Source organism: Sciurus carolinensis, chromosome 4 (assembly GCF_902686445.1).
Source record: "Sciurus carolinensis chromosome 4, mSciCar1.2, whole genome shotgun sequence".
In the NCBI taxonomy this organism is placed as follows: domain Eukaryota; kingdom Metazoa; phylum Chordata; class Mammalia; order Rodentia; family Sciuridae; genus Sciurus; species Sciurus carolinensis.
Genome location: NC_062216.1, coordinates 169,838,598 through 169,851,436, shown reverse-complemented (window position 1 = coordinate 169,851,436; position 12,839 = coordinate 169,838,598). Strand labels below are relative to the sequence as shown.

At 58.4% G+C, this 12,839-nt stretch overlaps 1 protein-coding gene across 1 annotated transcript; it reads right to left on the bottom strand.

Moving 5' to 3' along the window:
* Nucleotides 1–55: 55 nt before the first annotated feature.
* Nucleotides 56–11,471, bottom strand: Csdc2 (cold shock domain containing C2). The gene is made up of 4 exons (XM_047550405.1): nt 11,195–11,471; nt 3,219–3,517; nt 2,291–2,413; nt 56–1,776 (listed from the first exon to the last, which is right to left on the bottom strand). Exons 2-4 carry the CDS (start codon nt 3,392–3,394, stop codon nt 1,614–1,616), a joined length of 462 nt encoding a protein of 153 aa, XP_047406361.1. The 5' UTR covers nt 3,395–3,517; nt 11,195–11,471; the 3' UTR covers nt 56–1,613.
* Between the last annotated feature and the right edge of the window lie 1,368 nt (nt 11,472–12,839).

Here is a 12,839-nt window from a genome sequence, read left to right as displayed (position 1 = left end):
CCCCAAAATGGCTAGTTTGGCGCGTCCTCCCCAGAGCACCTGCAGGACAAAGGCAGCTCTGGGCCAGGGTCGGTCACAGTCAAGAGTTTATTGCCAGTGTTAGGAAGGAGGGGGAGTCCGTGGCTGGGGTCTTGGGAGGATTCTGACTGGGCTCTTCAGGGCCCAAGAATAGGGAGGAGAGCTGCTGCCAACTGCCCCCAGGCAGCTCCCCGGGCACCTAGAAAGGGGGTCAGCTTACAGGAGGGAAGCCTGGCGGGCAAGGAGTCCTCCTGTGCCAACAAGCCCTCCACCAAGAGGGCCAGGGAGTCCTTGTTCCCTCGGGATGGGCCTTGCTGAGAAGCTGAGCTCAGAGGGTGTGCAGAGGCCCACCAGCGCCTCCTGCAGCTTGGGCTCCCTGCCTCTGTGTGGCAGGGGTGAGAGGCAGGTGTCCCACTGCTCTCTCACCTGGAGTGTAGGCACCTACGAGGCCACTTAGACAGTCACTGATCCCCTCATCCTGGGCGTTCAAGCCCCCAAGTTTATTTGCAGACTGGGTCTCATAAGGGTCGCTGTCCTGGCAGGCCCGCCCTTGAGCCTGTGACCCCTTTTATACCCATTTTATGTATGGGCTCTCTAGAAGGAAATGTGCAGGGTAGAGCCCCACCTGGCCTCTCAGGCCAGGCCACCCTGGCCACACACACGCATCTTGATCCCAGAGGGACTCCAGGCATGGACAGGAGGAGGAACACCTTAGCTGGTGGCCTGTCAGGGGCCTGTGGGAGCTGCCATCCTGCAACAGTGGGAAGAGGGTCTGGCATGGGTTGCAAGGCTTGTGGTCTCCCAGGCTGAGAGCCATCTTTCAGGTGCCTGGGCCAGGCCTGGCCTGAGGGGACTTGAGGGTCCATCACCATGTCCTCCTCAGCAGCTATCATGGCTGAGCCCAGGGCAAAGCATCCACAGAGTTACAGGGTAGAGGGGATGGCTCCATCCAAGCTGGGGAGCCTGTCCCTGCTCCTTGCCCTGGGGAAGGAACATGACCTCTGTGGGCTCAGAGTCACTGCGGGGCTGAGGAGGGACTGCCCAGTGAAACGAGAACCCCTTGTGAGAAGGCTCCTCTTCCCCTGCTGGGAACTGGAGGCCCCCCAAAGCACTCACCTGCCTGGCTTCTGAGAGAAAGGGTCCAGGCCATGGCAGAGACCCTGGCCCAGGGCAGGAGGCAGGAGCACAAGCGGGGTCTGGCCCCAGGTGGGCTGGGGCCCAGCAGGGCTGCGGGCAGCAGTGAGGGGAGCAAGCTCATAAGAGAGGGGTCCCCCAAGTCCCCGTGAGCCTGATGTGGGTTCACAGAAGCTCAGTCAACATGTGGACGGCAGACAGGAGGGCGAGAGGGTCCTGTGTGTGTCGCAGGGAGGAGGGAGGAGGGACAGGCCAAGGCAGGGCTGGCGGCCTCCCCTCCCCAGCTCCTGGCCGGCTCGCACAACAGTCACGGGTCACGGGTGGGTGGAGGCACACACTCACGGCCACGAGCACAGACAGACAGACGGACGTGCACACTGAGGCCGCCCAGGGGCTGGTCAGCAGTGCTAAGGGGGCGTGGGGCCCACTGCTGCCAGCCCTTGGGTGTGGCTGCCCCCAGCCTAGGAGCCCACAACCTGGCCCGACCACGTCTCGTGGGGGGTGTGGGGTGCCAGCTGGGTGAGCACCACCTCCACAGCCTGGAACTTCTGGTTCTTGGGCGGGATGGGGCACATCTTGTAGGTCACCTCGTCACCTTCCACGGGCACATACTCTCCCTCGATGCTGGCAGATAGGAGAGGGGCGTCAGCCCAAGAGCAGGCCCCTCTCCAGGTGCAACTGTGGCTTGGCCGCAGGGCAGCCTGGTCCAGCCAGCTAGGCCGGGGAGCCTCTGCTCTCTAATCTATGAAACAGGAGTCAGACATAGTGCTTCCCTCTCTGGGGATTGAGGGTGAAAGGTCACAGGGGTCTCCGAGGCCCTCAGGAATTCAGGGACACCCCCTCCATCATCCCCGGCATTAGGGGCGAGTGGGGATAGGCCTAGACCTGCCTCTCCCCATCCTTACCTACCCACTGGAGGCCCCTTCCAGGCTGAGGCCCAGGAGCTGGTCCAGCCCCTAAGGTTCCCATGAGGCTGGAATAGGATCCTAGGGCTCTTGGGGCTCTGGGGTCTGCATGCCCCCTCCCACCGGGCCCAGCTCCACCCAAGAGGGAAGAAGGGGATACAGACCTCAGCCAGCCAAGGCAGAGGCTGAGGAGGCCTCCTTGGGCCAGGAGCAAGGAGGGGAAGGGAACTCACTCAGATACGTGCACGAAGATGTCCTCCGACCCGTTCTCAGGGGTGATGAAGCCATGGCCCTGCGAGCGTGAGAACTGCTTACAGACGCCCTTGAACACGGGGCCGGCTGAGGCCCGGGCTGTCCTGGGGACAGAGTAGGGGATTGGAACTGTGGCCCGGGAGCCCCACCCTAAGCCCCCTCCCTGGGCCCTGCCTGTGAAGTCTGTCCACACCACCGCCCTCCTTGTTTGGCCTCCGTTCCTGTGTAGGACTCCAGAGTGAGGACTGTCCAGCCTGGGCTCCAGAGCCTCCCTACGTGGGGCGCTCACGCTCTCCTGAGCAGCTGTCACCCCCCTGTCCCTCACTCATTTCCACTTGCCATTGATTAAGCGTCTGCTCTGTGCCCAGCCTTGGGTCAGACACAGGACAATCAACATTGCCACCAAAACCAAAGAGAAAACACCCTCTAGCCAAGCCAAGTCTATCTCCCTGTGGGTTCTACACACCCTCCCACCCCGTGGCCTCGTCCATGACCTACTCCACCATGTCCAGCCTGCCCACCCCTCCCCAGGGGTGAAGCCCTGCTGTTCCACTTCCTGGAATACCCCTCCCTTCTTCACCAGACACAGCTCCCAACCCAGCGAGCATGCCCTCATCCCAGGACCCGGGCTGTCCTCACCCACCCCTGCCAGGTGGCAATGGGATGGACCGATTCCCACAGGACGTGAGCAGCTGGGAACGGGGCTCTAGTCTTACTCATCTCTGGGTCCCTTGTCAGGAGCCCAGTACATTTTTGTGGAATGAAGTAATAAACTCAGAAGTTACTGGAAGCTCTACATGCAGCTTCTCCGTCCTTGGGTGAGGACAGCGGGTGATGGAGGGTGGGGATGGACGGGCTCAGCCCCGTCCTGCGGAAAGACCAGAGACTGGGCCAGGAGCCGGTACTCACGCCGAGTATGTCCTGGTCCGTTTGGTTGGCAGTGGGCTGGGCAGGTCCCGAGGAGGGACTCCGCCCCGCTCCCAGACCCTGCTGCCCTCCCTGTGGAAGGGGAAGGTGGGCCAGACAGGGGACTTGGGGGAGTGAAGTGGGGGCACCACAGGAGGTGACGTGGGCTCCGATGTCATGGTGGGGCCAGCAGGAGAGCCTGGTGGGCTCTGCAGCTCAGGGGCCGGTGATGGGCTTGGGCGTCCTTGCGGGCAGGGCCCGGCCTGGCCCTGCTCGGTGGCCTTGCCAGCCACAGGCTCCGTCTGCAAGGGAGAGAGGGAGGCACAGGTGAGCACCACTGGGTCCATCTCTAGACACAGGGCGTGAGAAGGGAGGGCAGTTCCTGCCTGCTGCTGCTGCTGCTGCAGCACAGCTTCTGTCCTCACCGGAGGACACAGCGGTCATGTCGGTCATGTCAGGGCTGGGGTGCAGCTCAGGGGTGAAGCAGAGGTTCAGCATGTGCGAGGCCTGGGTTCCACCCCCAGCACCAAAACAAAACAAAAATGGCCATATAAGCCTCAAGTCCAATTCTTAACTCCAGGGGCCGGGGAGGTGGAGTGTAGGCTGGCCAAGATTTGAGTTGTGTTTCACGTTCATAGCTCTGGGTTCAAATCTCAACTTGGTCACCTACAACTTGGTGAGCTTAAGCTGCCCTGGGGGATCCCACATGGTGGGCAGGAGTGCAGGCTCCAGACCTGGCAGCATGGTTAGAATCCTGGCCCCTCCACCCACCTGCTCCGGGGCCTTGATCAGCACTCTGGACCTCTGACACCATGTGCTCTATAATTTGGGCATAGGTTGTTTCTTACTTCATAGAAAGGTTACTCTGAGGATGAAATACATGCTTAGAACAGGACCTAGCATGGGAGGCCCTGGGTTTGATCCCCAGCACTGCAGAGAGAGAGAGAGAGAGAGAGAGAGAGAGAGAAAGACAGGACCAGTGCACCATGAGCTCTTGGGAATGTGGGCTATTTTTCCTTAGCCCAGTTTCTGCCTCTCCAAATGAGGCTGAAGTGCTGGGGGTGTAGCTTAGTGGGAGAGCGCTTGCCTAGTGTGTGTGATGCCCTCAGCTCCATCTCTAGTACCATAAAAAAGAGGAAGAAAAAAACGAAAGATGTCGGTAATGTCATGGGAGGATGCTGAGGGTCAAATGATCATGTGCCAGTATCCTCAGATATGAACCCAACACACGGATATTATAAATGCTAATTAACCAAAATCCCCAGTCAACAGACCAGTGCCCAGGCGACCTTGAGAAAACCCCCCATGTGTTCCTCTACTGAGGAGAAGGGTCGGGAAGTCTTGGAACCCAGCTAAACCTGCTGTGGAACCTGGGAGGGAAAAGAGCTGGCCCAGGAGAGCTGGGAGGGACCCTGGGTCCAGGAGAGCCCTCGCACTGCCACCCATTAGGTGTTGACTGTGGATAGCGCTTCCATGGGCCTCGGTTTGCTCATCTGTCTGACGGGGCTGACAAGCCCTGCCTCACTCCCTCTGAGGCTGTGGTGGGTCTTGGTCATGACTTCTCAGGAATAGAGAGTCCAGGGGCAGGAAGCACCTCGCAGGGCTCCAGGGCCCGGGAGTCACTGGTCCACCCCTGTCACTGCAGCAAGTCTCCTGGCTTCTGCTCAGAATCACACAGCAAGTGAGAATTTTCTGGGCCAAGATGATGAGCTGGCTCTGCCATCCCTGGGGGTGGAGGCGGGGAAGCACCCATCCAGCCAGGGAGCTGCAGAGGCGCTGTGGGGCTCTCAGCTCAGGGCTCACTCTGGGAGTCAGCGGGGCTGGGCTTGGCATTTTTATCCCCATTTTATTTTTCAAATTGATTGACTGGCTGCTGCTGGGAATGCATGCTAAGCATGGGCTCCACCACTGAGCAATGGTCCCGGCTCCATCTTTTTTTGTTGTTTTTTGAGTGTCTTGCTATGTGCCCAGGCTGGCCTGGGACTCCCAGGCTCAAGGGATCCTCCTGCCTGGATAAAATACACTTTGTCCCCCCTTTCTGCAGTGCTGGGGATCAAACCCAACACCTCACGCAGGCTAGACAAGCACTGTACCACTGAGTCACCTCCCCAGCCATGGGCCCCTTAGAGAAAAGAAAACCGCTGGGGACGAGGCCTGGTGGTAGGGCGCCTGCCTGGCATGCATGAGGCTCTGAGTTCCATACCCAGCACGGCAGAAAGAAAAAGAAAGAAAGTAAAGTGTCAAAGAGAGAGAGAAGCAACCACAGAAAAACTTTCCATCAACGGAGCTGGGGCTGTGACTCAGGGGTGGAGCGCTTGCCTAGCACGTGTGAGGCACTGGGGTTTGATCCTGAGCACCACATAAAAGTAAATAAATAAAATTTAAAAATCATGTTTACCTATTACTTAAAAAAAAACTTTCGGTCCAAGGTTCACAGCAACTCTATTCAAAACAGTCCAAAAGTGGAAACAACCCAAATGTCCACCAACAGATGAACAAACTGAGGTACAGCCCTGTAGTAGGACCCATGAGAACCCATGAAGTCTCAACTCACACCCCCACGTGGGTGAACCCTGAAAACGTGCCACAAGAAGCTGTCACAAAGCCCACAGGTGGCATGATTCCATTCATGTGCAATGACCAGAAGAGGGGCTGTGGGGGCAGGCGTGGTGACCACTGATGGGTAGAGATTCCTTTTTGCTTGCTTGCTTGCTTGTTTTGTGGTGCTGCAGATGGAGCCCAGGGCTTCGGGAGCGCCAGGCAAGCGCTCGACCTCTGATCTGCAGCTCCAGCCCATGGGTAGTTCTTTTTGGGCAACGGAAGTGTGTCCTCTGGAAATTCATTGTGATGATGCTTGAACAACTCTGTGAATATACCAAAATCGACTGCATAGCACACTTTTCTGTTTTGCTTTTGCAGTGCTGGGGTCCAGCCCAGGGCCTCATGCATGCCCACAAGCACTCTACCCCTGAGTCACACCACAGCCCTGGAACCTCACTCTTTAAGCAGGTGGATTGTAAAGCCTATAAATAATGTCACAACAAAGCTGTTACCAAAAAGAGAAGATGGGCAGCAAAATTCCCCAAAATGACCCATCTGGGGAAGCACTAGATGCCAGGCCCTCCTTGGACAGCTCCTACCCCAGCTGGGCAAAGGATGGCAGGTGGTGGGGACAGAAGCCTCCCTCTGTCTGGAAAGCAGGGCATCCTGGTCTCCCCACTGCTTGGCAGTGACAGCCAGTGCTGGGAGGTCCTGGGTGAGAGGGGGAGGGGGCAGTTCACAGTGGTTACCAGGGAGATGCAGACACTCAGCCGGGGCCTGCTGGGGCCAACCAGGTGAAGCAGGCAGTGGGAGGGGTCAGGGCGAGGACAGCCTCCCTGCCTCCTCTCCCAGGATGGGGCCTAGAAGCAGCTGAGAGGTCAGCAGCAGGGGGCGCAAGAGCAACAGAAGCCACAGGCCTTACAGGGTTCTCCCCAGAGAAGGCAGGAGGCACCTCAGGGCAGAGCCTCTGGGCAGTGTCCTCCTTGCCAGCCAGGGCTGTCCGCCCCGCCGCCTCCCACCCCGCCTCCTCTCTCTGTCTTCAGGATGGAGGGGTGGGAGGCAGGGCACTGGGAAGGTGCTGCAGGGGCTCGCTCCGCCCAGGAGGGGCTGTTTCAGGATTGGAGGTGTGTTGGGGGGTGGGGGGCAGCAGCCTTCCACTCCCACCCTCTGGCTCCCTTGGGACTTGCCTTGCCGGGTCCCTGCCCCTTACACATCCAGTTCCTTTCTCTCTTTTTGGTGGTGCTGGGGATCGAACCCAGGGCCTGTGCATGCCAGACAAGCGCCCGATCAGCTGAGCTACCACCCCAGCCTGTTTCTCTTTGTCAGATTCCTCCGCGGTGCTCTGACGTGGCTGCCACTCTGACCCCGTTTTGCAGACAAGGAAACCAAGACTCAGAGAGGTTCAGTCACTCAATCAGGGCCACCATGTCTGAGCAAGGATTTAGGTCAGGACAAGCCGACCCTGGGGCCTTGCAGTGGGGAGTCGGGAGTCCTGCGCGAGGCCCTGGGGTGCTGCTGACCTGCTGGGTGATGCTGGAGGAGCTGCAGGACACCAGCAGCCTGGGAGGTGAGGGTGGAGGGAAGGGGATGCAGAGCAAGCCTCCAGTCCAGACCCTTTCTCCAGAGTGTCGCTGCCAAAAAGGGCAAGTGAAAATGAGGAGGCACTTGTTGCCTGAACCCTCTCACCCCCTCACCCCCTCACCACACAGGTCTTTACAGAGACTAATTTCCAGTTTTTAAAGCCTTCCACTTGCCCCAAAAGGCTAAAATTACAATTGTTTCCATTTTACAGATGAAGCTGAGACTCAGAGAGGTTAAGTGATTCACCCAAGGTCACATAGTAAGCAGGTCAGTGACGGAGCCCAGATTTGTCAGACAGTAAGCCAGTGCTCTGCCTATGAAGCCCAATTCTGCTCCTGGTTCAGCTGAGTTGAGGCTGGAACTTTCCCAAAAAGAACTTTCCCTGAGAAACTAAAGGCAAAAATAAACTCCCTAAGAGCAGAGAGACAGAGATTTGCTTCAACTCCAGTAAAGGCCAGCCCCAGAGGGATCTGGGGCCTGTCCCGGGGCTTCAGGGTCTGGAATAATGCCCTTCAGAACCAGCAGCTGGCAGCAGGAGGGCAGCCGGCTGGGCCGCTGGCTTCGAATCCCAGCTCTGCAGCACTTGCTCAGGGACCCTCCCTTCCTGGGTCTCAGTGTCCTCATCTGTCAAGTGAGCGGATCACAGCACCCTGCTCAGGGAGGGGCCCAGGGGCAGTGTCCCCCAAGAGGGTATCTCCCTGGCCACAGGCTTTGGTTCTGACCCTCCAGTCATGTTCATCTTCACTGCCCACATGAAATCCAAACTCCAAGGGACTCTGATCTGCCAATGAGGGTCCAGGGATGCAAAAACAGTGTCGGAACTACTTGGAGATAACCCAAGGTGTGATGCAGGGTCACAGAGACATGGCACTCTGAATGGCGACTCAGCCCTGGGAACAGGTGACCATAGCCAACTGGGGCTCTGCTCCAGTTCTCAGCTCCCTCCAAAGGAATGGAGTAGAAATGGTTGCCTTGGTTGTCTCCCAACTGTAAAGATTCTTCCACGCCAGGGCAAAACTGGGAGAGCAAACCCAGTGCTGTGTGACCTGGGACTAGCACATGTCTCTTTCTGGGCTTCACCTTTATCTCCATCTATATGAATCATGGCTGTTCCAGATGGCTGAAGGTCGTTCAACTCTCCTCTGATGTTGTCAAAAATATACAAAAGGGGCAGACCCCACGCTGACATTTCCTAACCAGTGTCCTATATGCCAATAATTTTTTTTTTTTTCACACACACGTAACTGAAATAAAACGAAGTACCAGGTACGGGACAAACACGAGGACAGCTCTGCCCTTGGAGGGCCCCAGTTCAGTATGGGACACAGACATGATTCAAGTTCAGTGTGGGAAGCCCTGACTCACTGAGAATCCCTGCTACCACCTATTGGTTATCAACCACCTGCCAAACCCTTCATCCCGTTTCCTCACCTAGTCCTCAGGAGAACCGGTGCATAGATCGCTGTCAGCACACCCAGGCTCAGGGGAGGGAGGGGGGCTCCGAGGAGGCAGCGGGGCTCAGAGGGTGCCTTCGGTACCCCAGAGGTGTCTGGGGCAAAGTGCAGAAAGGTCCTGGGCGGGATGGGCAGGGGGACCAGCTGCCCCTGGAGAAGGAGGAGCAGGGGTGTGGAAGAACTGGGGAGACAGGACTTGGGGTTCTATTTCTGGCATTGCGCTGACTCAGACCTTGACCTTGGGTGAGTCACCCGCCAACTCTGCCACGATTAAAAACAACTCCCCCAATAAAAACATCCCCGCCCCAAGCCCCCATCATGGGGAGCAGATGGGGAGGAATGGATACAGTTGCTTAAAAATAGAAAGGACAGGGAGAGCGAGGATGGCAGTGGAAGAGTCTGCTGAACGCTGGGGGCTTTGTCGCCCTGTAGGGTGACAACACAACCTTGGGACCACTACACTGAAGCTGAAGCTTGCCTGGCTGCTCCCCTCCCCCAGCCTCCCAGACACTCCTTAAAATACCAGTGTCAAAGCTGCTCCTACAGCTGGAGGTGACCTAATTAAACCTGGTTCTTCCCCCCCAGCGTGTGTGCGCTGTGTGTGTGCGTACATGCATGCCTGGTGTGCACAGGGGCTGCCCCAGCCAACATTAGTGTGGAACGACCTGAGTGCCTCCTTGCCCTGCCCCTGTCCTCGCCCAGGCTGTCCTGGGGCTGCTGCGTCGAAGGCCTTTGGACTTCTTTGGCAGGACTAGCGTTGGGGAACCTTTAGGACCACATCAGGAGAGCCATCCCAGCTCCACCTCCACGGGGCCGTGTGATCCTGGGCAAGTCACTTTCCCCTTCTGAGTTCCCTTGGAGAGGAATAGACTGATCAAAGTCACACTGAATGCAAATCAGTGTGAGCCCAGAGCCTGGAGCTTTCCAGTGTGCTACGTCCCCCATGCCCTGGGACTATCAGTTATTTCCCTGGCTTTGAGACAGAGGAAGAGCCCCCATGTTGCTGAGCAGCATGCACAAACGTCTGATCTGTCCCAAGCACCCTTCCCACAAGGCTCCCGGTCCTGGCCACCGAGGTTGCGACCCATGGACGTGACCAGCGCAGTCAAGCTCAGAGCGCCCTCTGCTGGGTGCCACCCTGGGGGGTGTCCTGGAATGACAGATGTCCCCTCTCCACCAGTCATCTCTGTGGTTCCTCCATGGTCCCCAGAGGCCCCCTGACCAGCAGGCATCCATGAACATTGTCCAGCCATCTCTCTCCAGGCCCGGGATAAATGTCTGTGGCCAAAACTGTCCTGTGGCCCTCCCAGGCCCATGAGCTGCCAGTTCCCATTTGCACACCACGCCTCTTATTTATTTATTTTTTTGGAGGTAGGGGCAGACAAGTCAGAATGGGCAGATATGAAAAACAGATGTTTTGGGAAAGGACTTCACGGAGATGGGGGCAGGGAGGCTGGAAAGAGGAAACATTCAGAATTTGGAGGCCCAGGGCGCCTGGGATGCAGTCAGTTTTGGGAAACAGGCTCCCCCTCCTCCCAGGGAGAGGCCACTCCTGGAGGGCATAGGCAGAGCTGTGCCAGGCTCTCAGAGGTCGCCCACCCCCGCCAGGCACACTTCCTCCTCCCCTCCCCCAGTGCCGCCATCCCCCCTCTGTTTATTATTGTTCTCTCTGGTCTCCCTCCCTCTCCCTGGGAAGAGCCTGCAGGCTGGCAGCCTGGCAGGACCTGCTGCCTCCTCGTGGGTGCCAGCCAGCATCGCCCCTTATCGCCACCCTGTCTCCTCATGTCAGGGCCAGGCCTCTCCGGGGTCTGATGCCAGTCAAGGCCACCCTGACTCCCTGCATCCCAAAGCAGCAGTGGCCCTGCAGGCCCTGGCTTATCACCCTGCGCTGGGGGAGTAGGACTGTGCCCAGCGAGTGGGGAGGCCAGAGGGAGCCGGGCCGGCTCCGGAGAGGCAGGGACTCTCGGAGGGGTGGCTCCAAGGTGAAAATGACAAGAAGCCACCTCTCCAAGCCAATGAACACCACTATCCCCATCCACAGGGGGAATGGGGTCCGACACAATCGCTGCTCCCGGTCCACTGCCTGCCTGCCCCCGACGGTCCCTCCCAGTCCTCGGCCAGATTCCAGGGGCAGAGACCAGGATGCTCGCCGCAGCCTTCGCCTTTGGTTTCTCCAGCCTCCTCGGTTCCTAGGCAGGAGGCCGCCCCTGCCTCCCGGCGGGACAGACACCCGGGCCGGGCCGCTGAGCCTCGGCTTCCCTCGGGGGTCAAGGGGACAGGCGGGGGAGGAGGGACGGTGGCTCCCGCGTCCCCAGCAGCCTCCTGCAGGCTGAGCGGCCGCCGCGGCCCCGCTGCCCGCCTGGTGCCCCGCGCAGGTGCCCCGCCGCCCGGCCCTCCCCTTACCTCTCCGGGCAGCTGGGTCCAGGCGCGGCTCGGCAGCTGGCGCGCCGGCGGCGGGAGTCGCTGTGCGGCGGCCCCTCACTCACTCGCGCGCCGTCCCGCTGACGTCAGGACGGGCGGGGGGGCCGGCAGTGTGTACTCCCCGCTTAAAGGGACACCGGGCCCTGCCGCCTCCTCCCCAGCCGGCACGTCGGGTGAGTGGCTGGGCCGCGTCCCCGCCTCAAGCTTCTTGTTTGGGAAAGTGGCGTTTATGGCTGGGCCACCGTGTCATTTGCCCTGCCCCGTCAGGGTAGCCGCGGAGGAATGCAGGGGAGGAAGAGCTGGGGACAGCGCTGCGACGCACTCCTGGCAATTAGAGGGCGACGGGGGTGGGGGGTGTGGTGTGCGCGGCGGCGGGCAGGAGGCTGTCTGGGACAAGGGAGGCCCAGCCAGGGGAGGCCCTCCGGGGACTCCCAGACGTTCCTCTCTGGGATGCTCCTCCCTGCATTTGCACCCGCATGGTGCTCAGCCCTGTCCCCTTGCTGACTCCGAGTCGCCCTGCGCTGGAGCAGAGGTGGGCAAGTCCGTGAGTGCAAATTTTTGGCACACAGCAGCCCTGGAGATGGTCTGTGAGACTGGACTGTGAGGACCCCGAAGGAGTCAAGAGCTACACACACACACACACACACACACACACACACACACACACTCACACACACACCCTGCCAGGCTCTAAGCAGAGGGGACTGACCCAGTCCAGGCACAGGGCCCTGAGGACAGCGGCCTGCCCTTAAAGGAAGCCTGGGATTCCACACCAGACCAGCGCTGGTTTTGAATTTCAGCCAACACCGTGTGTCCCTGGCCAACCCCTTATCATTCTGAGTCTCCCCTGAGGATTGTTGGGGCCCAAATACAACAGCATCTGTGAGCCCAGGGCCTCCACAATGGGGCCTCTGCCTCCCTCCATCCTTTCCCCTCAGCCTTGGCTTGGAATCCCCCCATTTTGTATTTTGAGACAGGGTCTGCAGAAGTTAATTAAGAAGGAAGTCCCTTGTGGTGGCACACCTGTAAGCCACTCGGGAGGCTGAGACAGGAGAATTGTAAATTTGAGTCCAGCCTGGCCAATTTAGTAAGGACTTGGCTCAAAATCAAATAAAAAGGGCTGAGGGTGTAGCTCAGTGGTAAAGCTCCCCTGGGTTCAATCCCCAGCACTGCAAAAATAAGTAAATTAATAATAAATAAGGAGATGGGAGTGGAAAGGGAAACAACAATGAAAATTAAAAACAACTAATAAAATAGCTACACGAGATGCACCGAAGTCCTCCTACGTCCAGGAAACGTGCTTTTGCCCTCACCACCCAATAATCTTATTTATTTATTTATTTTTTGGTACTGAAGATTGAACCCAGGGGTGCTTCCCCACTGAGATACACTCCCAGCTCTTTTTATTTTTATTTTGAGACAGGGTCTTGATAAATTGCTGAGGGTCTCACCAAGTTGCCCAAGCTAATTTCAAACTTGCGATCCTCCTGCCTCAGCCTCCTGAGGACCTGGGATTATAGGTGCCTGTCACCAGGCCTGACTCCAATACTTTATTTTATGGGCAAAGAAAGGGGGTCAGGGAGGAGGAAGGTCTTGCCTGTGCCATTCAACTGGTTAAAGGGGTATT

Coding starts and splice junctions, on each gene's coding strand:
- Csdc2 (XM_047550405.1), bottom strand. CDS start 3,394: ATGACATCGGAGCCCACGTCACCTCCTGTGGTGCCCCCACTTCACTCC. Junction 2,414..3,218: donor CGGACCAGGACATACTCGGC/GTGAGTACCGGC, acceptor CTCTGTCCCCAG/GACAGCCCGGGCCTCAGCCG. Junction 1,777..2,290: donor ATCTTCGTGCACGTATCTGA/GTGAGTTCCCTT, acceptor CCTATCTGCCAG/CATCGAGGGAGAGTATGTGC.